The sequence below is a fragment of the Portunus trituberculatus genome, chromosome 33, assembly GCF_017591435.1.
Source record: "Portunus trituberculatus isolate SZX2019 chromosome 33, ASM1759143v1, whole genome shotgun sequence".
In the NCBI taxonomy this organism is placed as follows: domain Eukaryota; kingdom Metazoa; phylum Arthropoda; class Malacostraca; order Decapoda; family Portunidae; genus Portunus; species Portunus trituberculatus.
The window spans coordinates 9,869,525-9,894,679 of record NC_059287.1 but is presented as its reverse complement, the minus strand read 5'-3'; the positions used below and the strand labels follow the sequence as shown (position 1 = coordinate 9,894,679).

General features: G+C 37.8%; 1 protein-coding gene across 1 annotated transcript in view; it reads left to right on the top strand.

Annotated features, from left to right (window-relative positions):
• Nucleotides 1–25,155, top strand: part of LOC123512164 — an 89,952-nt gene that overhangs the window by 62,705 nt on the left and 2,092 nt on the right. The window contains exons 25-51 of the mRNA XM_045268371.1: nt 5,997–6,099; nt 6,637–6,693; nt 7,022–7,116; nt 7,368–7,394; nt 11,201–11,462; nt 12,002–12,140; nt 13,009–13,076; nt 13,296–13,541; nt 14,068–14,292; nt 14,653–14,753; nt 14,953–14,973; nt 15,152–15,410; nt 16,619–16,751; nt 17,005–17,069; nt 18,203–18,445; nt 18,790–19,005; nt 19,492–19,794; nt 19,899–19,990; nt 20,127–20,358; nt 20,609–20,718; nt 21,175–21,385; nt 21,502–21,563; nt 22,028–22,241; nt 22,834–23,402; nt 23,896–24,109; nt 24,242–24,452; nt 24,959–25,031. Coding sequence (XP_045124306.1) covers nt 5,997–6,099; nt 6,637–6,693; nt 7,022–7,116; nt 7,368–7,394; nt 11,201–11,462; nt 12,002–12,140; nt 13,009–13,076; nt 13,296–13,541; nt 14,068–14,292; nt 14,653–14,753; nt 14,953–14,973; nt 15,152–15,410; nt 16,619–16,751; nt 17,005–17,069; nt 18,203–18,445; nt 18,790–19,005; nt 19,492–19,794; nt 19,899–19,990; nt 20,127–20,358; nt 20,609–20,718; nt 21,175–21,385; nt 21,502–21,563; nt 22,028–22,241; nt 22,834–23,402; nt 23,896–24,109; nt 24,242–24,452; nt 24,959–25,031 — 4,551 coding nt within the window. The remainder of the gene's footprint in view (nt 1–5,996; nt 6,100–6,636; nt 6,694–7,021; nt 7,117–7,367; nt 7,395–11,200; nt 11,463–12,001; nt 12,141–13,008; nt 13,077–13,295; nt 13,542–14,067; nt 14,293–14,652; nt 14,754–14,952; nt 14,974–15,151; nt 15,411–16,618; nt 16,752–17,004; nt 17,070–18,202; nt 18,446–18,789; nt 19,006–19,491; nt 19,795–19,898; nt 19,991–20,126; nt 20,359–20,608; nt 20,719–21,174; nt 21,386–21,501; nt 21,564–22,027; nt 22,242–22,833; nt 23,403–23,895; nt 24,110–24,241; nt 24,453–24,958; nt 25,032–25,155) is intronic.

Below are 25,155 nucleotides of genomic sequence, written 5' to 3'. Positions count from 1 at the left end.
ACTGTCATTTCTGATCGCACCGATGTCGTCTTCAGCGAAGTCTGGAAAGTCATGTGCGCATTCCGGCCATACTTTATTCCACGCCAAGTTCATGGTAGACGTCTTCACTTCGTCCCAAGATGACTTGATGTTATCTAAGGCGTGCTTGATGTTATACGACCTCCACCATTCTCTGATTCTGGCTTGCCAGGCCCATCTGTGCCCTTTATCAGTTGCTGCATGGTTTGCTGCTGGTAGTAGGCTTTTAATGTTTGCTATAATTATTATGAATATATTTGTGCTTACAATAGATCCTTTGATATTCTATTTTTTCATTTAATTAGTAATGCATGTAAGTAATATGTAATGCAGTAAAAAAAAAAAAGGGGGGGTGAGAGGAAGAGGTAACAGGCTCCAAGGATGGTCGAGTTGAAGTCAGTACTGTGAGTGGCGGGGAGGTGTAGCGTGGATGACGTCATCACCCCTGCTCCCCTGCGCTGGGCCCTCTCCGATGACATGAGTGGATACCGTATCTGTGAATTTTTCTTACCGTATATCGAATTGAGGGTAGTAATTTCCAAATACCGTAACTAAATTTACCGGATAAAGAACTACCGTATAACGAGGACTTACTGTACACTATTCTATATAAGTAACAAAATTTATAGAATAAATCATTATGTGGCATCACAGATACCCAGACTTTGCCAACATTGCTTCTCAAGGCTGGTCACCGCTTGTGATTTGTCGGTGGCAGATGTGCTAGGCGGTGGCATAGCAGATAAGGTGGTGATCGTGGGATCGGGCAGACGTCCACACGTAGATTCGAATCCCACCACATACAGCCTTAAACTCTTTGCCATTTGTTGAGTGGTTTAACCCGTACAGCGTCAAAGACGTACGAGATACGTCGACTACTCTGAGCGAACCAGGCGTCAGAGACGTATGAGATACGTCGGCAAGCTTTCTCATGTTTTCGGAGGTATTGCGTCCTCCAAACCTACCATTATACTACTGCCATCATGCACTGTAGACATTGCACATGCTGCCTCCTTGTCCCTGCTAGCATGAATGCTTCCTGTATTTATTTATTACAATTCTGAACTTTAGCAGTTTCTGCTGCCTTCAGCTAGGTGTAGCGGGAAACTGACGCCTCAACTCCGCTAATATGATCAAAGCGTAACTTCCATTACTTACTCTTACCATTTTAGTTGTTTTTGGTAACTGTTATATTGTGGTAGTGAAAACTTTGTATGACATAAATAAGAATTTTCCAACTGCTTTGTTATAAGAAAAAACAAGTACATATTACTCGGAAAATATTTGCACTGTGAAAGGCAACACTCCTTCGCGATATCTCATGTCCATTTTTATTCACAAGCACTCCCAAACAGCAAAGCATGACATGTTGTTTTTCTTTCAACTCAGGAATGGTATTATGCATGTGTCCAACTTGGGGATCGACTGGTGAGAAATGAGGAAGCGAATAAACTAGTCACATAAGGCTTTGTTAAGTCGCTAACCTTAGCACAAAATATCTCGCACTAATTAATACCACTTCCAGTCAGTTCTGGGAGGAATGACTGTCATTTTAATTTGTTTCACATCATTTAAGACTGGTTTAGCACAAAAAAAAAAAAAAAAATTCATGATGTGGCCAGCACTGGCGATATCACAAAGTCTCAGATCTGCTGACGCTGTACGGGTTAAAGTTACCTACATGTCACCATGATACCCAGGTTCTAGGTGTTTTATATATATATATATATATATATATATATATATATATATATATATATATATATATATATATATATATATATATATATATATATATATATATATATATATATATATATATATATACATACACCATACCATGTGGGCTTTTTCATGGGAATTTATAGACTAAAGGGGATACTTTTTGTGGTACCTCCTATCCCAAAGCCCACCCGCTAGGAAACCGTTGCCCCGAGTGAGGAAGCCCAACCTACACTCGGACCGTGGACAGGATTCGAATCTGTGCGCTTGGAGACCCCTCGGACCCCAAAGCACACATGGTTCCACTGTACCATGGCGGCCCCTCAGATGAGCTTGGGCGTTGATATGGGCCCTAATATGGGTACCACTATAAATAAAATTGCCTGCGCCACTAATGGGCGGAAGCTGAACAACGCTTCCCATACGCTCTTCAAGTGTGCCTACAGGCGCTATAGGTCTTAACATATAAAAAAAGAAAAAAAAATTGGCTAATAATGGGAATTTTTGCATTTCTTCTTCTTTCTTTTATTATTAGTCTATCATGTCAAAGAGAAAAAACTATACCACTCAACAAAAACATTGCCTAAAAATGAATAGGTACTCAATACGCGAACTTATTAATTCCAAATGACTGTTCGAGTATTAAAAAGTTCAACTATTAATACCTATAAATCAGGTAATTCGTTCCAATCTTAGCAAAACCTGAAGTTTATAAAAATTTCAATATATTTTTTTTACAATTTTGATTTGTACATACCGTAAGTGAAGGCAGGTGATGGATAACTTAGAAGTGGAGGGGAGAAGAGTGGGGAGGAAGAGGGAAGTCACTGAAGGATGAGTCACCATCTGTGAAAACATCTTTTATAACTTTTCTCCTGGTGTGATTCCTGTAAGTCCACTAATGGAGTTCTGTGGCTCACTAACACTTGCACTCTCACCAGATTCCTTATTTTCATCACTAATAGGCCTCTTTGGTGCCATTGTAAGTTTCTAAATGAAAAACTACTGACAAAACACAGAAGAATGTTGTTTATCTCAGGAATGCAGCAGGACTAGGGATGCACACTGGCATTTGGTGTACCAGTATTACGGTAATATCTGGTAATCAAACGGCCGCACATTTGGTCGTAAACAAAGCTCTGTCATCTCCCTTCTTAGAGCAGCCACTGTACAGTTCTGATAATGTATTACCAGTAATATGGTATCAGAACGGTACAGTGGCTGCTGTGAGAAGGGAGATGACAGAGCTTTGTATATGACCAAATGTACGGCCGTTTGATTACCAGATATTTTCCCCACTAATAAGCCTTTGGTATTAGTGTAAGTGTATAAATTAAAATGCAGGAAAATGTTATTCTGATAACCACAGCAGCACGTCACAATTGGCGAAGGGGGGAAGGGGGATGCAATGGAGCCTTTGTTTAAAACCACATGTGTGGATGTTCAACTATCAGGTATTTTTTCGAGTATTAAATTGAACTTTTGCGTTCAAGTTGAAAAGTTAAAGTATTTAGACGTTCGAGTATTGAGTCTCCACTGTACACTTAACCCTCGGCTATCGCGCCCAATTGGGGCCAAAATAGCAGCGCCATAGCCATAGCCGAATTGATCTTGGCGTGAAGGCGGTTTTGGCCAATGAGCGCTCAGATATCCCATGACGTCATGGCTGGGTGCGCGATAGCAGGCATCTGAGGTCGCGATAATGAAATCTTAGCAGCTTTTCATGGGTACGCGATAGTAATAAAACGCAATAGCCAAAGTCGCGATAGCCGAGGGTTGACTGTACTTGAAAAAATATGAAGAAAAGTGGAAGTAAATTATATCCAAGTCAAAAGTCCTGGTCATGAGTGCCTCCAAACATTCATAAAAATATATTTACATACGTTATCACCAATCGAACCTAAACACTGATATCTTTATATAGATTCAAGTCTTTGTTCAGTTTTATGGCAGCATCTATATATAGATGTCACTTTTTCAGTTTTGCGGCAGAGTCTATATATAGATTCAATTACTTGTTCAGTTTTACAGTAGAGTCTGTATATAGATGTCAATCTGGAATACGCATTTGCAGGGAAACTATATATAGACATATGGATGAAAGTTTGAAGAGTCTGTAAATAGACAATTTTTTATCTGGTAGTATATACATGTGCCCTGCTGCCGGGAAGGGTTAACATAGTACAGTGGTACCATGAGATATGAGCTGCCTGAGATATGAGTTTTTTGAGATGTGAGTTACAATTTAGTCGTTTTTTTATTTGATATACGAGCAAAATTTTGAGATACGAGTCATGCATAGGGATGTTGCTGCAGGTTGGTGGCTCGATGCATCGGTCCAGCCTCAACTGAGCTATAGTTAAACTAAATTGTACTGATCCATAAGGTGTTGTTTGCCATTCTGCCAGATTTCCAACCAAAACATTCAGCCTATACTACTCATGATTCTTTAATCACAGTATTATCAACAAATGGCATTCTAAGAATATTCTGACTATTTCATTAAATAGCAGGTGATGCAAATAAGTTTTATATACCAAATCAAATGAAAGGTATTTCATGAACATGTATGATGATGTGGCATGTCAGGACGGGCGACGTTGCCAGTCGACCCGAGGCAGGATTTCCACTGGGGGAAGGGGTAGGAGTCAGGTCACCACGTAGGTGCAAATCGACTCACTTCTCATTTGGTCGCCACTATGGAAGGATACACTGACGCATCCTCGTCTGTGTGTTGTACAGCCAAAGCAAGAAGTTAGTCTACAGAATTAATAAATAAAGCTTGCAAGGACCACTTTTACCAATAAATCAAGCGAGGAAGAGGACAGCAGGTGCAGCTGGTATATCTGAAGGCACAGTGAAGAGGATTTGTCCCAGTGCAAACAAAATATACACCATAGCGTCACAACCTTATCAGCGTTTCTTTTCCCCACTCATTATATTACCCTGGGTATCTCTAGAGGACGTAATAGTAATTATTTGGTAAATTATCAGCCTCATTTTCACTTTTATAACTAGCACCTTAACTATATTTAATTTACCTATGGCATCTTCATGTCTTGTCCATCACTTAAATTTTTTTAGCGAAGTCATGCATTAAAATAAATAAAGAACAGTTATTCCGTTTTCCTTGAAGTAATGAGAGATATGGCAGCATCACACGGATTATAGGCCTAACCCTACGGGTCAGTACAATTTAGTTTTACTATAGTATGGATCTGATGCACTGTGATTGTTCTTTCATCATTTTCACACTGTTTTTTTACTGACCTTATTTTTTTTTTTTTTTTTTGTCTAAAGAAGGTGCATTTTTAATTTATGTTTGATATTTATATGTGAGTGATGCCTGCATCCTTTCCTCCCTCCCTCCTCCTCCTCCACCACCATTTACTACCATTAGCCAATAATGTCTGTCTCCAAGGTAAGAACACTAAATAAACTTTTGTTGTTATTTTGTGTACTTTCATGCATTGATAAAGTATGCATGTGTACATAACTGTAACGGCAAAACATTTCTCCCATCTCCACCTACCTCCTCCAATGACACTTATCACAGTGGGGCCCGGTGGGGGAACAATGTAAACAAACCTCTGTGGCTATGGCAGTGTAGTCTCTATTCTCTCTCTCTCTCTCTCTCTCTCTCTCTCTCTCTCTCTCTCTCTCTCTCTCTCTCTCTCTCCTACTTAAAACTTCATTTATGCAATGAATAATGTTTACAGGATTGTCAATGAGCTCCTCTGTGAATATTAGAGCACCCAGTCTTCTGTGGGTTCAGCTAATCAACAGTCCCAAATGAGGGTTGTGAATGCTTTAGGGTAACGTCCCGTGAAATGCATTCTCCGAAATAAATATACTCTATAAGAGTAGTTTATCTATTTATATTATCTTTTTTTATGTTTTATTATCTTTCTGTGCAATAATTATTATTTATAAATATCTTTTTCATACCTGAAAACATACACAAAAAAATAGGGGTGCCCTTTTTGGGGAGGCTGAACCAGATTAATGCATTTCATTGCATATCAATAGGAAAAATTGTTTAGAGGTATGAGCTTTTTAAGATATGAGCTTTGTCATATAATGAATTAAACTCATATCTCAAGGTACCACTGTAGTGTAGAGTTGTTTCTAAGATGTATGGGAAATTATAGGATACAAAATTTTTAATTCCTTTTTATGTAGATTGGTGCTTGTCCTCTTGTTGCAGCCAGCTACTCTTATAAAGCCTTACCTTCTCTTGTGGCTGGTGTCTTTAGGTGAGGGCAACGGATGAGGGGACCTACCAGTGTGCCACCTCCACCAACCCTCCTGCTTACTCCACCCTTGTTGTGTCTGTGGCACCACCTGAAAAGACCACAGGTAACATCGCAAAAAATTTTTTCCTCCATATACACTTTTCCCTTTCCTGCAAATGTGGTGTTCTTTGGTGTTTTTCAATTATTATTTCTTTTTTTTGTTTTCCTTTATTTTTGTTTTTGGTATATGTATAGCATTATCAATCATCTTTTCTCCTAATAACTTGTGTGAAGAAAGAACTTAGAATGAAGGAGGGAAGGGGTAAGACAGAGGGAAGCAGAGCAACATTCAAAATAAACAAATAAAGGAGAACTGTATAATGTAGTCATTCTCTTTTCCAGTATGTATATTGTTTCTTTTTCTCTTAGTTTTTACATAATTGGGTACAGTAGATAAAATTGGGTACAGTAGATAAAATGTAAGATTTCTTCCAGAAGAGTTCCTCTACCACTAACCTGAGTTTTCATTTTAAGAATATGAACAATGATGTTTTGATTGTGTAAGTATGATTAAAAAATAAGGACAATCTACATCACACCTTCACTGTATCTATTCTTTTGCATTGCTGTTTCAAATGTTCTAAGGACAAAAACTTTACAGAATTACCTGAAGTTGTTACCAGCCTGCCATCAGTCCCAGGTGTACCAGACTTGGCAGGTGAGGCTAACTTCAGTTCTTAAACATGATGATTTATAAGTGAAATAATATAAAAGAAAATATTAGATAGAGGATAATTATGTATACTTGATTCCCCAAAAGGAGTAGCTATGATAGGATTCTTTACTGTTCTACCCACTTCTTATGTTGATTTTAGAATGGTTAATTCATTAGTGTTCTATAATGCTGTCTATCTGAATCAAAAGGTAAACATTTTGGTTTCTCATCATTGAAGGTTACTGAAATTTGTCACCACCTTTTTGCCAGTACTAAGCGTATAGCTTTAGGTAGAGGCCTCTTACTGACACCATCATTTGGTTCCACACAGTCATTCCAATGCTGCTGCCTGGAGTGATGGATGTCCTGGGGCGGGAGGGGGAGGATGTCACCTTGCCCTGCAGAATATCACCCATAATAGACTTTGTGAGTGCTCATGACCATTTAATTCTTTCACTGCAATATCAAACAATTACCACCCCCAGAAGTAATACATGAAATTTTTGTAAGCATCTAAGAAAGAAAGATTAGATTTTGCAATTTCTACCAAGTTTAAAAAGTAACAGTTGAAAGATAATTTTACTGGTGGAAAACTGATAATTAGTAAGAGCTTATACTCTGTGATTATAGCATGGGAAAGGTAGAAAGTAATCTAACCATATTTGTATGTTTTTCAGAGTATAAGTGAAGACAGCCGGAACTATGTAAGTATTGCAGATTACTAAAATTGGCAGATCCTGTTCATTCTTGTAGTTAATATGGGAGTATGTGAAAGCAGCATTTCATAAAGCTTCTTCCTGGCATTGGTGTGAAATAAGAGTTAATTAACACTTCTATAACTTTTCTTTCTCTCATTTACTGTTTGTAAATATATATATATATATATATATATATATATATATATATATTATATATATGTCACCCGGCTGCGGTTAGCTGCTACAGCTCACTAGACTGTTATTCTGGCAAAATCTCCAACTTTGTTACGATCAGTACAGTGGGGATTATAAAACACTCCACAGAGTCCCCACTACTATAACTCACAGCCGCCGTAACCCTCAGGTTCTTTCAAGGTCGCCAACAGTGTATAATTTCCCCCACTGTAAGGGAATCTCCTCAGCAACTCCTTCTCCTCCTGTACCCAACCAAGTAGAATTTATAAATGGTAGATGTTATGTGTAACAGGGCGAGGCCTTAATACCCCCTAGAGAAACCGCCCACAAGGACAATTCCACCCACTTCTCTATGAAGTATTAATGCCTCTCCACGCCTTGCACCCAGGCTGTGAGGGTTCACAGACTGGGACAAAACGTGCAGTATATATATTACTATACTATCCTACTACAACAGGTGCTTCCTAACACCTGTCAGACTGACATCCCTGGCCTACTACTACTGCAATATATGATGTGTACAGCACATCCGGTGATGTACACACAAGCCCAGACACCACCTACGGGTGACACCAGCTATACACGAGTCCAAATACTCGTCGCAGACAAGTCTGGCGGACGACAACTACGCACCACTGGCCGACATGAAGCCTCTCAGCATTCAATAGTGTGCGTGGCTACTACCACTACAATACAGTATACTACTGAAACTATACAAAAGATGGTGGGGGCACACAGCCGCCCACCAAACCCCACTGGTGACCACGGCCACCACAACAGCAAAAACAGGACGAGACAAAGCGTGTCTCTCCGCGTCGCCACACCAGTGGACGAACGCACAGAAATGCAGCCAAACTTACTACACCTCTCCCAGAGCAACAAGCCCGTTGCTCCAACAGTCACGGTCTACCCAGTAGCAAGCCAGCTACTCAAGGGAGGGCACAACTCCCAGACCAATGACCAATGAGTACTTGTAAGCACAGTCCAGCCACACGTGTCTCTTCCTGTGCCGAGAACGTGCGTGTTAACTCCGCTGAAGACTGGCGGTACTATACACAGTATACTACTGATACGACACAACAGATGGTGGGGCACACAGCCGCCCACCAAACACACTGGTGACCACGGCCACCAACAAACAAACAGGACGAGACAAAGCGTGTCTCTCCGCGTCGCCACACCCGAGTGGACGAACGCACAACAGGAAATGCAGCCCCAACCGGCTACACTTTCCTCAGGACAACAAGCCCGTTGTCCTACACAGCCACGGTCTACCGAGTAACAAGCCAGCTACTCAACAGGAGGGCACAACTCCCAGACCAATGACTAGCGAGTAACAAGCGAAGCCCAGCAACACGAATCTCCCTAACACTGTGCCAGACCGACGAGTGCGTGTCTATCTCCGCTGAAGGCTAGCTGGTTACTGACTGTGAAGCTCGCAGGCACACAAAATGGTGGAAACAAAGAGGAGGGTGGCGGGTCGTCTGCTCAGCATAACAGCCCGAAGGGCCCGCGATGGGTGGCCATAGGCTTCACATATAATGAAATAATAAATTAAAGGGGATTAAGACGGTGCCCATCACAATATATATATATATATATATATATATATATATATATATATATATATATATATATATATATATATATATATATATATATATATATATATATATATATATATATATATATATATATATATATATATATATATATATATATATATATATATATATATATATATATATATATATATATATATATATATATATATATATATATATATATATATATATATATATATATATATATATATATATATATATATATATATATATATATATATATATATATATATATATATATATATATATATATATATATATATATATATATATATATATATATATATATATATATATATATATATATATATATATATATATATATATATATATATATATATATATATATATATATATATATATATATATATATATATATATATATATATATATATATATATATATATATATATATATATATATATATATATATATATATATATATATATATATATATATATATATATATATATATATATATATATATATATATATATATATATATATATATATATATATATATATATATATATATATATATATATATATATATATATATATATATATATATATATATATATATATATATATATATATATATATATATATATATATATATATATATATATATATATATATATATATATATATATATATATATATATATATATATATATATATATATATATATATATATATATATATATATATATATATATATATATATATATATATATATATATATATATATATATATATATATATATATATATATATATATATATATATATATATATATATATATATATATATATATATATATATATATATATATATATATATATATATATATATATATATATATATATATATATATATATACAGGTAACTCAATTTATGCAATAGATGCTTTGGCTGTATATATATATATATATATATATATATATATATATATATATATATATATATATATATATATATATATATATATAGCCAACCTCCGCTTAGCGAAGGGGTTACGTTCCTAAAAAACCCTTCATTAAGCGAAACTTCGTTAAACGAATCGATTATAACAAGTTTAACCCCTGACTTTAACTTCCATTGAAAGTAAACAAAGCGAGAGTGCAACATAGTACAGTGAAAGGTTTAATGAAAGTAAAAATTATGAAGTTAGACATTTAGGCAGTTTAATTTAATTCATTATAATGTACACTAATGTATTTATGTACGTAACTTTATAATGTTGGTGATCTTAAATTTATGAAGGGAGGAAGAGTGAAACGGGAAAGACACTAACTGGCAACCTGTGGAATGTAAACAAAGGGCGAATCATTGTATCACATACAAAACTTATGTACCACATTTCCACAAGGCTTTCCATTTTATCCATTGTAGAGTCACGAGTTCAGGTGGTTCTTTTTAGCTTGCAAGGAAGCTACGGTCTCACCAGCCTTCTTAATAGAGTCTGCTGACTTGAAAATAGTAGAGACAGTAGATGGAGTCAAGATGGTGGCGAGCAATGCTATTAGTTTTCTGGCCTCTCGTGTCTGTGAATAATATCCAGCTTCACTTCGAGAGTAAGAGACTTCCTGGTCTTCTTAGCAATGCTAGGCAACATTGCAGGGCATTTTGGTGGTAAGTTGAGCGAGGAAAGATGAGCTGCTGCTGACGCTGTCATTGTTTTGAACAGGGGGAGTGAGTGGTGCGCGTGTTGTCCACAAGAGGCGCTGGTGTATTCAAAAGCCTGTCAGCTTGCGTGATATGGCGGGGTTTTCAAACTTGGAAAAAAATTACCTGGATACAACTTCATTAAAGCGAGTTTGGTGTTTGTTAAACGAGCAGATGGTAGGAAAATGAAACCATTGTAGCGAAATTTCATTGTGTGAACCTTCGTTAAGCGGGGGTTGCCTGTATATATATAAATATATATAACAGTATAAGAAGAACAGATACAAACATATAAAAGTAATACCTATCTTCATGCTCAATCAGTTTGTGAAGTGGACACGAGGGGGCGGCAGTAGGACTCAAGTCCTCTCTCAAGACGACATAATCCTGCACTATGATGGGCACCGCATGGGCCTTAACACAGGAGTGGACACCAGGACTTCTGGAGTCATGCACTATGACCTGACACTGAAGCAGGTGATGCCGGAGGATTCGGGCATGTATGCCTGCACACTGTTTGACAAGAGCTTGAACGAGATTGGCTACCGGGAGATCTCCTTGGATGTGGAGATGCCACCAGAAGAGTGTGAGTGTGTTTACTTTGAACTTTTATGGCTCAGTATGAAGTGTAGCAAGCTGAGAGCATGTTGTATTCAAGAATCTAGAATGTTGTTAGAAATTTTTTGTGTATTAATCTTTTTATTCTAATTTGCAGAATTTAGATTTAGAGATTACAATAAAGAAATAACAGGTAGAATTTATAGAAAACCTCTGAAGATGCACTTACCACAACCATATTGTTGCTAAACCTTTCTAACACTGTAAAGACTGTAGGGAGACACAGGTGAAAAGTGAAGGGAAACAAATATATGTGGTTTATGAGAGCTTTGCACAATGATAATTTAAGGAAGGAAATCGGTCTAGCAGTGAAATAATTAATGGAAATTCATAATTTACTGTTGTTATCAATTTGTAAATATTTAGTTTATCAATCTGTTTTTAGAAATGGAACTTGTGGTGAAGTTCATCTGTATTATTCATCTGTATTATCATCATCATCATCTCTCTCCTTCACTATCATGTCACCTTGATATTTGCTCCAAACACTGTTCCTCTCCATTGTAGGGAAGTGTGAGTTTCCCCCAGAGTGGCGGGGGGAATGGTACGACACGCGGTACAGACAAGTGTCAGAGATTTTGCCCCAGGAGTTCAAGAGGTCATCTTGTGTGTCAACATCTGGAGAGAACTTCATCATACAGCACAAGTAAGGATTTTGCTGCTTGGATTGAAATTCCTGAATAAGTCACTATTTTGCTAAGTGATTTGATTTGATTTGTATTTGTAGGAGTACATCTAGGATTGGTATTAAACTGTTACTATCATAACATTACAAGAGGCATTATCAGTGAATGTACAGCATCGCATCTTTCCAAAAAAACTTTTATATTGAGATACTTTAGTGTGTTGATTCTTACTTTATTCTATGGCCTTGTTTTCATGTCCAGATACTTTACTCATGCAAAGATAGAATTATAATCTGAAAAGTGTAAAGGTCAGGAGGTGAGTGTGAGGGTTTATTAGTACATTTGATGAGGAAATGAATGGATGACTTAGAATGGAAGTGAATATGCAAATTCGTAAGCAGAAAAAGACATGAACCAAAATTATAAATGTTTGTCTCTTTAATGAGAAGAGCTAATAGTGTGAATTATGGAAAAAATAAAAGGAAACAGAGGATATAGTCCAAGTGGAGAAAGTTATCCATTGTGACAGTTTGAAAGGAGAGGAATTGTAGAATGATTTAACCAGGTGAAATATTTTGATAGATATACATGCAGTTTATTCACATGCAGTTTTGTGGTAAACTCTGGAACATCTTGCATGCTTCTTTATTTCCTCCTTCCTATGACTCATGCTCTTTCAGGAGAGAGACTTCAAGACACTTTCCTTTATAAATTTTGATAGCCCTTTTGACAAGCTTTTGGAACCTGGCTTTTTAGTGGGCCATTTTTTTCTAGTTTTTTTTTTGTTATCCTTGACTAGATTGCCTCTTACTTAAAAAAAACAAATAAACAAATAATTGAAGGCCTTGGATAAATATGTCAGCTGGAGGGAACCTGTTTGTGTTTCAGGCGGCGTCAGTGCTTCCGCTGTGTTTACTTCATACAGAAGCACCAAAACTTACTACAATACAAGAGCAGTAAGTATCATATCCCCCTCTTGTTCTCACACACTCCTTGACTTCCTATTAATCAGCTTAAGCAGTAGCTCAGACAATAACACAACTAACTACAGTGCAAAATGTCTCAGTCTCAAATCCTTGTTACTGACAAATTTTTATGAGACAGTGATGGTTTTAGAATTGGGAAATAATATTGCTAATTACAAGCAAACGTATGAGCCTTGGACATGACTTCAGCACGGTGTAGGAGGACGCAGGATGGTCTGTGCTTCGCTCTGGATGAGAACAGTGAGTTAATGAATCTGGTGCGGCTGAACACCGAGGCTGTCCACTGTCCTATCACTGGGCCCCGCCAGTACTTGTTGGAGCTTCCCCGCCAGTCATGTGAGGACAACGTCTCCCTCATCAGCTCCTCCACGGAGTCTCTTCTGCAGTTCCAGTATCCATCGTGCTGGGTGCTGGCTAACCCCTCCCGGGCTGTGGGTGAGTTTTTGTTGAGACTTGCAATTTGCAACTTACACAGCAGTGTAAGTTTACTTTATTTATCTTTGGTATCAGCTTATTTCCTTTACATCTTATTGTTAATTTTTTTTTTTAAGCAGATATTTATCTCAGAGTTTCTGTTTATCTTATTGGAAATAAAGGCTACTTAGGATAAGAAAAATTTTATTAATTGTGTATATCTTTCTATTCTGCACACCTACATAGCTATTTGTTTGTAGATAAACTTATGAATTTTTACCCTCTCTGCATGATTATATTTTTGTTGTTGTAATATTGTCACAGGAGCATTTGTCATACCATTACATTATATATATATATATATATATATATATATATATATATATATATATATATATATATATATATATATATATATATATATATATATATATATATATAATACATACATACATACATAACAAATATAGTTGACAAAAATTCTACTTTATTCAGTTTATATCCCATTGTTTAACTTTATGTAACAAGTAATTTCTATGCATGACAGCTGAAGAATTTGAGTGTGTGGCTGACTGGGCAGAAGGCTCCACTCACTACCTTATTGCTAAATTGGTGAGTAATTCATCACTTTACCTGGAGCAACTGTACCGTTGCTTCACCTACACCCAGGGGCAGGAAGATAGACACGCCTATATTATGGGCCACAATGACTCCCCGGTGTGTGGTGACAGGAGATACTTGATGACCTACAAGATATCTGAACTGATTGGAGGTAAGCAGAGTGCAGAGGGAGAGTGTTGACTTTCTGCACCTTTGTTGGCAGATTTAACATCATCAGGTAAAATAATTACAACCTTTACTTTTAATAATGAAGATTCTAACATTTTTTTTTTTACATTCTGTTATGAACATGTTTTGTTAAAGTGTGTTTCATTTTGATGACTTTACACTTATTACTGTTTCATATTGTATGGTACAGTGATTAGCTAAGCTTAGATTTCATATCAGACTGTAATGTGTAGCTTTCAAAAAATTGATCAGATTCTCATATTTATTAGAATAGGACACTGTGACATTTGTAACTTACATTTTTCCAACATAAGTAGAAAATTTGGTATTATAAACATTTCAGAGGCACCGCTTTCAGTGACAGGACTTGGAGAATGGGACATAAGCGTAGAGTCCTCTGAGGGGGCTGTGCTGCCCTGCAGAGCCTCAGTGGTGCTTGGCTCTGTGAGTGTGGAGTAGCATGTACTGCATTGTTGAAATGAGAGCTAAGACTTGTTCATATGGTTTGCATTAGTGTTGGGCCCACTCACACTAACCTGAGTTTGGGTTAAAACTTACTTGCTGTAAACTTTTTTTCATGCATATATCTCGAGTATTATTCAATTTATTTAGTTACACTAACAGTTGTGATTAATTTTTGCAGGATGAAGCCTCCAGTAGATATGTAAGTTTTCAAACATTTGTTTATTCCTGTATTATAGATTAATTTATGCAAGTTTATTTTTTGAGATTTTCCATTTGATATGATGTTTTTATTATAAATATGCTTTAAAAATTCAGTGTGCACTACAAACTCTTCAGAATGAAGAAATGTTTACAAATGATTTCTTTGTTTTTTACAGGTAATAAGTTGGGTACGAGAGATTGAAGGCAAGAGTGATGTAATTACTCTCGATGATCACATTCTGACGAGAAGTAGCAGATACTCACTGGACATGGGCCCACTGAGGCCAGGCAACACCTCCAAGTATGACCTGATCATTGCTGATGTACAGCCAGGTGATGCTGGGACGTACAGATGCATGCTGAGGAACCGCAAGGGAGGCGGCCAGGGAGTCTCCCACTCCATGTCCTTGACTGTGACAGAAACTCCTAAATATGGTGAGCAGCATCTTTCATTGCCAGAGTAAATGTAAATAGGATTTTCAGTCTCATTGTACACTTATTCTGTGTGTATTTACTTGTTTATTGTTTTTGTTCAGTCTATGATATCAACCAACCCTTCAGGAAGTTAACAGATTCCACAAGAATGCCACAGAACACTTCTGATCTCTGTTGGATTTCTGATTGGAGCAGAGAAAAATTAATAGTTTTCAATGCCTCAAAAACTTAATTCCTCCATCTATCAACTCGACACAACCTTCTTGACAATTATCCTTTCTTTTTCGATGACATTCAACTGTCCTCCTCTTCTACACTGAATATCCCCAGTCTGTCTTTTTTACTTATAATCTAAACTGGAAACTTCACATCTCATCTCTTATTAAAATAGGTTCCATGAAATTATGCTTTCTTAGGAATCTCCTCCAGTTTTTCTCACCCCTCAACTATTAACTGTGTACAAGGATCTCATCTATCCTTGTTTGGAGTACTCTTCATATGTTGGGGAGAGGGGTTCCTCTCACTCAATTTTATTAGGGCCCCTCTTCTACACAGAATATCTTCGGTCTGTCCTTTACTCGATCATAATCTAAACTTGAAACTTCATATTTCATCTCTTGCTAACATTTCCTTTGGAGTTAAGCATTGTGAGGTGTCTCCAACAGTTTTTCTCACCCTCTCAACTGCTAACTCTGTACAGTGGCCTTATCCACCCATGTATGGAGTACTCTTTGCATGTGTGTGCAGTTTTATTAGGATGGAATGAAAAGCTTTTCATTTCATCAGTTCCTTTCCTCTGACTGACCGTCTTAGCCTCTTTCTCACGGCTGGAATGTTGCATCTCTTGCTATCTTTTATGGCTTTTTTCATGTCAACTTTTCTTGTGATCTTACTAACTGCATGCCTCCCCTCCTCCTGTGACCTCTCTGCACAAGACTTTCTTATACCTCTCACCCCTATTCTGTCCAACAGTGCTCTCAATCATTCATACCTTTTTCTGGAATCCTACCTACTGCTATATTTCCAAATTCCTATGACAACTTCATTTAAGAGGGAGATTTCAAGACATTTATCCCTTTCTTTTATATGTCTCATAACTGTAAGGGGACTGGCAACTAAGAGGGCCTTTTTTTCACTTTATGTTGCCCTTGGCCAGCTATCCCCTTATATGAAAAAAAAAAAAAAAACTTCACTTGCTGTCCCACCAGAGCAGTGCATTCTGCCAGTCCACTGGAGTGGTGAGTGGTGGAGCAAGGAGGAGGGCAACATCCCCATTGGTGATGGCATCTTTGGGGGAAGTGTGTGTGACATTGCACTGGGGGACAAGTTTCTCATGAGAGGGTGAGGCTATTGCTGCTTTGTTGTCTTATCTGTCATATTTTGGATATGTATATTTTTTTATATTGTTCCATCCAGTAACTCTTGACTGTTATAGTTATTTTAATAGCAACTGAGAAGTACAAGTTTTGAAAAGTGGTGCATATAATGTGTTTAGTAGTAATTTTGAAATTGTTGCATATTTTGTCTTGATTTTTGTCTTCCAGTACAACATACAAATTACTTTTCATAACTTGCCTACTTTTCTCCTTTGCAGCCCCACCTGCAACACATGCTACACTGTGCAAGAGATGCACTTCAACCTTCTCTATTATAAGAAATGTAAGTTGGGATTTTTCTCTGATGGCATTTATTTTACATATCACACAAAGTTATGATGTTAGAATCATATCAGTAGGATTTAATGTAATGTCTCTGTAGAGAATTCTGAATATAAAATAAACTTTTACCTCTCCAGTGAATACAGCAAAACTTTTCTGACTTCAAAACACTCCTACACGTGACTCCATGGTTGATTTTTGTTGATTGTGATGCTTGTTGATCACTTACACAAGTAAATTATATTGCATATACAGTAAGGTCCTGGGTTACGTCGGTCTCGAGTTACGTCAAACTCGTAGTTACGTCAGTCCACTATAAGGCAATTTAAGATTAAAAAAAAATTGAAAATTTATAAGTCGTAAAGCGCGGGATTTATTCTTATTGTTGGCCGCCAGGCGTCACAAGTAGTTACCCGCCTCATGCTTGAATACAATAACACCCTGCCTCAGTTCCACCACACCGTCGCCCCTGGCAAGAGTGTTATCCTATTTCTGCGTTTACGGACTCAAGTTCTTAGTATCTTGCTCAATGGCACCAAAGAGAAAACTCCTTAGTGACAGCAGTGATGCTAAGAAAAGCCTGTTACCATGACCACGGGGAGGTTGACGACCTTGAGGGCTTGTGCACCCACCATCACAACAATAACAACTCCGGAGCCTTCGCCTGGGCCACACAACACTTGCAGCTCACTTGCACCGTCTGCGCCTGTCTGGTGATCCCTATTGCCCTTTCCTATTGCATTTTCTGCTCTGCTGCCCACACTTCTACTCCCACCGCACTGCACTACGCTCCCAGCTGTTCGTCCTGGGCATCACAACATTCGACCTGCCCACCCTCCTGGCGGCTTCAGGCGTCCACCCCTCTCGGCAACCTGCAGTCCTTCGCGTTCACGGCCCTAATCAACAACAAAAACAAGCTTGTTTCATATTTCTACATAGTTGTAAATAATATAACAATATAACCTTTTACTTACCTGAATGACCATAAACAATGATTGGTTGAAAACTCAATAATATGCTTTGAAATGTACGGAAACTCGAGTTACGTACAAAATCAGCTTACGTCATGTTTCAGGAACGTAACTCTGACGTAAACCGAGACCTTACTGTATTCTATTTGACCTACACTTTCAGCTCCTTGTGAGAGAAGTGAGGACCTGAACACACTATGCAGCATGATTGAAGAGGATGAGCTACGCCAGTCACTGATCAGGAAGGAGGCTGGGATCACATGTCCCTTCCCTGGCTCTCGCTCTTACGTGTACCAGACTCCTGAAGTAACTTGTCCAGAGACTCACTCAAAGCTGATCTCCAATAACACACAGCTCCATTTCCTGCACCAGCCTTGCCATCCCCAAAGTGATGCAGACCTAACTCGTGAGTATGGAGGCATATATCTTGTTTTGATTAAATCAGAACAGGAGTTTTTAGAAAAAAAAAAAAAAAAATGAAAAATGAACATAATTAAAATTTTGGATTGACAAGTTTATTTTTTATTTCTTTAGGATGCTTTATATCTTTGCACACAAGGATCTCCTTTTTTCCTGTTTTTATTTGCCTTGTAGTTTTTTTGTGCATTTTTATTCTATAAATTTGTTATTTACAATATTATTGCAATAATATGCTTTTCTGACCAAAATTTTATATCACTGAATTTTCAAGAGTGACAAATTGAACACCTTGTGATGATATTTATATTCACCTTTTGATTTGTGACACAGCTAATCTTGTTCAGTGTGTGGCAATATGGAGTGAAGGCTCCACCCACTACCTCATGGGAAAAGTTGATGAGGAGGAGGATTACCGCTGCTTTACCTTTGAGGAGGCCATGAACCAGCCTCACCTGTTTGTCATGGGCCAGGCACAGACTGAGGTGTGCGAGGACCTGACAGATGCTGAACTCAGACCACTCTATCGAATATTTGGAAAGTCTAAAGGTATTGCAATCCACTTGGCTGGACTGTTCTCTTTTGTGTCCCTCATTTCAACAACTCTTATTTGGATTAAGTCACTGGTCTTTTGTGTCCCTCATTTCAGCAACTCTTATTTAGATTAAGTCACTGGCAAGGGAATTTGGCTTACATTGACATTAGAGCTTTCATTTACAGTATATGCAGCATTATTGGTTTATGGCAGACATTATGAAAGCGAGTCTAAAAGTTCAGGCATTGAGGAAACTGTCTTCCACTGTACCTTTGTCTTTAGCCAGTGTATTGCCTGATGCAGTGAAATGCTTCTTTGCTAAGCCTTTTTATTTTGGAGTTGTACATATTCTTTTCTGTCACTGACATTATTCCTGTCATTTATTGAAGTGTTCTTACACACAAAATGAATAAATAATAATGATGATGGCTTTGGTCATGTTAGTATTTTGTAGGGATTCAAGAATTCAACACCCTTAATCTCTTTATAATTTTTTTCAGCCCCTGAGCCACCCGTTGTTGAAGGTGGAGAGGAAAGCAGACAGGTGTTACTTGGTGACACCATCACAATGATTTGCTCCTCAAGGGGGGGAGTTCCCCCTCCTATGCTGAAGTGGTTCAGGGTAGTGGATGGGTCCAGGGAGGAGCTGCCTTCTCAGGTGGAGGATCATGGAGGCATCACTAAGGCTGCTTTAGACATTGTGGTTGATGCCTCAGACAAGTATGCTGAATACCATTGTGAAGCTTCCAACTTTGCCACAACAACTCCCCTACGCACCAACACTAGTCTCACCTTCACCAAGGGTGAGTAACATCACTTATTTACAGTGTACACTGTACCAAGTGTTCTACAAATCACAACATTCATATATCATATGTGCCATGAGTTAACTTATATGCTTCTACAGATTATGCCAGCATCATGGTACCGCAGGTGGTGGTGGTGGAGTATCAGCCTGCCTTCTTGCCCTGTGCCCGTACTCTGGAGGATGACGTGCAGGCATGTTGACCCTTCAGAGTCACACTTCATGAATTGCATCTAAATGATATGATTTTACAAACATTGTTAAGTGGCAAATGGGGGTCAGATAGTGCATTCATAATTTCCTGATCATTATCATCTCTCTCTTTTACAGATGGAATGGTTTGATGCAGACCTTGAGCTCAAATTGACCTCAGGCAGCATAACAGTTAACCAGGACCCCAAGGATCCCAAAATTGTGCCATACATGCAGGAGGGTGTGATGGGTCTCATGATTTTGTCCAGTTTCCTGGACACCACATTTGGCTGCTTTGTTGATGGTGTTGAGTTGGGCAACACATCACTCGTCATTTATCCTAAATATTTGGTTTTAGAAGAGTCTCAAGGTTGGTCATGCAGGAAATCAGTTCAATGTTGATTTCCTCATTTATTACTGTAAATCAAATTTGTTGCTTCCCACCACTTACCATTATCTTCAATTTCTGTAAAGAAAACAACAGTTTTGCATACCTTGAATTAGATGCTTTACCTAAACAGTTTTGTAAGTGTTTATCTTCAGTGGAAATATATCGTCATACCTAGAATTTGCAAGGTTATGTTTTATAGAATGGCAGCTTCACTTAAGTTCTGGTCTAGTTTCAGATCCCTTGAAATACTTTATGTCCACCACCACCAAGATGCAGCCTTCACTTGGGGACACTGCCACCCTGGATTGTTCCCTGGCCGATGGCGTGAACTCCTCACTTGTAAGTCTTGCAATGTCTTACTGCAAGATGCCAAAGAAGGGAAAGAATACAGGAATAAGCCTAATTTGTGAACTACAATTTTTTTGCTGTCAAAGAGTACATTTGTTCATCCAATTGAAAGATGTCTTTTTAAAGGATGCTAAAGTGCTTTGTAGATTTGTTATTTAAATAAGGTTTAATAATGCTGAATGAAATATTCGTTTTCATGAGAGAAAAAATAACTTTCAAATGTGAATGGTACAAAAGAAATAAAAATAAAGGTTGTCCTAATGATAGGGAAATAATAAGGTTATCTTGATTTTGCATGCAGAAGTGTTAGGATCTTGGGATGATTTATTTCTTGAATTTGCAGCATTTTGATAAAGATTTTCTTTGCAGCTTTCTCAAGGAATATTGTTTTCAGTTACTTAAATATTGTTCATCAACCCAGCCACTCAGCCACTTGACTCTCTCCAGGTGAGCTGGTGGCGTTATCCCGGCACCACACTCCTGACTCAAGGCAGCATCAACTTTGCCAGGGACGACGGCTACAGTCTCAATGTATCCTTGAACTCTTACCAGCTCACCGTCTCCAATGCCACCCTGAGGCACTCTGGCTTGTATATATGCCAGGTTGCTCTGAATGAAGTAGAGTTATACAGAAGAAACTTCTCAATCAATGTTGAAGGTGTGTATTTGAGCATGATATTGCTTAATGACTACAATAATTTCAATCCAATGCCAGGCATAGAGTGATTGTACATATCGAGTATTACTATAGACTTTGTGATATCTGTTTCCCAGGACTGATTACAACCCAGCTTGGTGGAACCGTTGCCATTGGTTGCTTTTCACCAGTGGGAGATGTGAGTATCACTGTATTGCTCAAGGTGCAGGTGTGACTGTAACCCTTGAAGTACCAACATTTTTATGCAGTCAAAAATTTTAAATGGTTAATAAAAACATTGCAATTTTATATTTTTCCAGTAAAAACAAGATAGAAAAAGGTATTTCAACTAATAATTCAGTAATCTGTATGTCCTTTTTTCATCTTGTCTTTCAATGGAAAAAAAAACTTATAGCACTAGGCATAAATTTTAATATAGGTGAATCTGGATTTAAACAATGAATTTTGAATAGCTATAGGTTATCAGTTTCATCCACTCAAGACAGTTGCTTATATTGCGTTATATTTACCTGTAAATGTGAATTGTGCATTCATAAAGTGAGATGAGATAAGTCATTTAATTTGTGAATGAAGTTTTAACATGTATTTTTAAAGATTCATGATGTGTTTTCAATGGATAGCTAACAAATGAAATGCTTACAGGTGAGCTTCATATTCAATGGAGAGGCTATAATGGGGCCTCATGAAAATCCAAATGATAAGTATAAATTAGATACAGATGAGACAATTGGAGATGGAGCAGTGTACACCCTCTCTGTCATGGATGTCACTGAGGAGGACCTTGGAGTGTACACCTGCATCAGAGCTGGACATCCTGATCATGTCTTACAAGAAACATTAGTGTCCAGCTTTGGAGGTTTGGCTTCATATTGTTGTGGTTCTCAAATTTTTCAAACTTGAGGAACCCTTTTGCACTTCTGGTATTCAGTGGAATCCCCCCTACAACCCCCCGTTCACCCAATATAATATGTAATTACAGGTGCTAAATGGATGTGGACTTAGCCCCCTCTCTCTCTCTCTCTCTCTCTCTCTCTCTCTCTCTCTCTCTCTCTCTCTCTCTCTCTCTCTCTCTCTCTCTCTCTCTCTCTCTCTCTCTCTCTCTCTGTACTAAAATGAAAATGATATCATCCCTTTGATATTTAATTCTATCCATTCCTTTTCATATTGATAAATAAAAGTAAGGTTTTGTCAAATGTATGTAGATTTTTGCCACAGAACCCTTGAAAGGTCTTCACAGAACCCTAGGATTCTGTGGAACACAGTTTGAGAACCAGTCATATTGTACTGGTGGGAAATGAATATCTGGCAAACAAGTTATCTCATGTCTTGTCAAATTTTCACTAATTCCTGAGCGTCATTTGGTTATGTAAGCTATTATTTTTTACCTTGAGTTTAAGCTAAATTCACAATGCTATATGATTTGAATAAGAATAATGTCATGTTTTCAGAAATAACAACAATGATGACGACAGCTGAAGCCACCACACTGCCAACCACGGAGATGACCACAACAGAAACTACCACCACCACCACCACCACCACCACTGTTGCCACTACCACACTGAGCTCAAACTACTATTATGATTATGAGGACAGTTATCTGGACTCAGACTTAACAACTACTACCATACCTACTACTACAACTATAACACTTTCTCCCACAACTGAAGTAACAACTTCTACGACACCAGAACCTGTTACCACATCCCCACAAACCACCACCACCACCACCACACCCTTCATAACCACAACACAACCACCCACCACAACCACACCATACATCATAATCCTACCCATCACTACCACAGTACCTTATACTACAACAGAAGAAATTACAACAATTCCCACAACAACAATAATTGATGTTACTCCAGATACTACTACAGAAGAAATTACAACAACCATTCCCACAACCACCACCACCACTACTACATCAACTGCCATCACCACCACTACAACAGAGGCTCCAATTTATAAAGAAGAGGTCTTCAGTTGTATGGGGCATAATCCAGAATTTGTAAGTGCAAGTGAAGATGATTGTCTCCTGACTGGTATAAAATTCAAGTCTAAAGATTAATTTAAATTAATAAGTTTTAACCTCTTCAATACTAAGACACATTTTTACCTCAAGATTTGTGTATGATTAAACCATTTTATTGACATTATTAGGAAGGGTGTAAGTAGGTAAGAAGATTAATGGCCACAGTCTTCACTATTCTGATCCCCGACATGAGTTTCTGAAGCTGTATAAAATCACTAAATAGTAAGCAGAATGAATATGGAAAAGCATCATGGTACTGAAGGGGGTTAATATTGCAAGATCTTAAATTTCTGAAGGATAGTAAATTTGGTACAATATTAAGTCTATGGGTATCATTCACTTAAGGATATATTGTTACTTAATACATCAGTACTACTTTCAGTGTGTTTTTGTAGTACATTTTTATATATTTTTTTTTATTGATAATTCTATTTCATTTATCCTACTTACCAATGAATATTTTCTCCAGATAAGCTGGAAATACAATGGAAAACTGATATTTTTGGGAACCTATGACTTGGCGGGCATCCCCGGCACTAAAGTGACAAATGATGGAAAGCTAGTGCTGACGGCCGGGCCCTTCGTGGACCTGCGTGATGATGACTCCTATGTCTGCTATCTGGAGCTGGAGCCCAATGCGGAGATTCCCATTGTTATTTATAATGTCTCACTGGAAGGTGATGGTAAGTTCCAATGTTTTGTTACTTTGCCCTTTTTGGAGATGGCTTGGTTTTCTTAATAAAACTTTACAGTATTTTTGCTCAAAAACAATACAGTACCTGTAAGCTAAATCTTTTTATATACCTCCTCTCTAGATACTGTGGTGGAAGAGATCCTGATGGACACCACCAATGGCATCCCTCTACCAGAACTTGAGCCAGAACCTGAGCCAGAGCCTGAGCCAGAGCCACTCCCAGACCTGCAGTTCTCAGGCCTAAAAGAGGAGGAGATAGCTATCTTGGCAAACTCCAAGAGGATTGGTTACAAGATGAAGGAGGTCCTTGGGAATGGTGGATTGAATGTTCGGTGAGCTTTATCCTTTGAAAAGCAGACACAAAGGTCCTTCCTTCCATATATAATCCCTATTAACACCACAAAAGGATGAGTTGGAGTGTGATGCACCATCATGTCTCACTATATCTTGTTAGCAGAATGATCTGTATGTAGTTCAAAAAGCATCTGCTTGAAGTGCAGTAATTAGTATATAAAAAGAGAGCATGGAGTGTGCAGAAATGTGTACATAGGGTTGAGTGGTAATTAAGAAAGTTACCATAGACAGTGAACCAAAGTGCAGGAAGTTGTTGTTTCTCAAGCAGAGAGGTAGATTAATGAAATAGACTCAACAATTAGATTGTTTGTGCTGAATCATTAGGGAGCTTTAAAAGAATGAATTTATGAATGAGAGTGACATGGAAATAAGTGGGCATTTTTGATAGAGTAACACCAACATACAGTCCTGTTGTCATCTTGCAGCTCCCTTATTTTTTATGTTCTTACACGTATGTTCATACTTTGGCATGTTGGCACTGCAGGTTGCTGGAGGACCTTCTCTGTGAGTATCCCAACAACACCCGGGGCTGGACAAGAGCCAAGGCAGTGCTGGAGGTAAGGAGTCCAGACTTTGTTTGATTACTTGTGGAATGTAGTTTTCTTTCAGGTTTCACATGGATTCTATACAACTTGAAAAAATAATGCTCTATACTTTTAATCAATTTATAAATTAATTAAT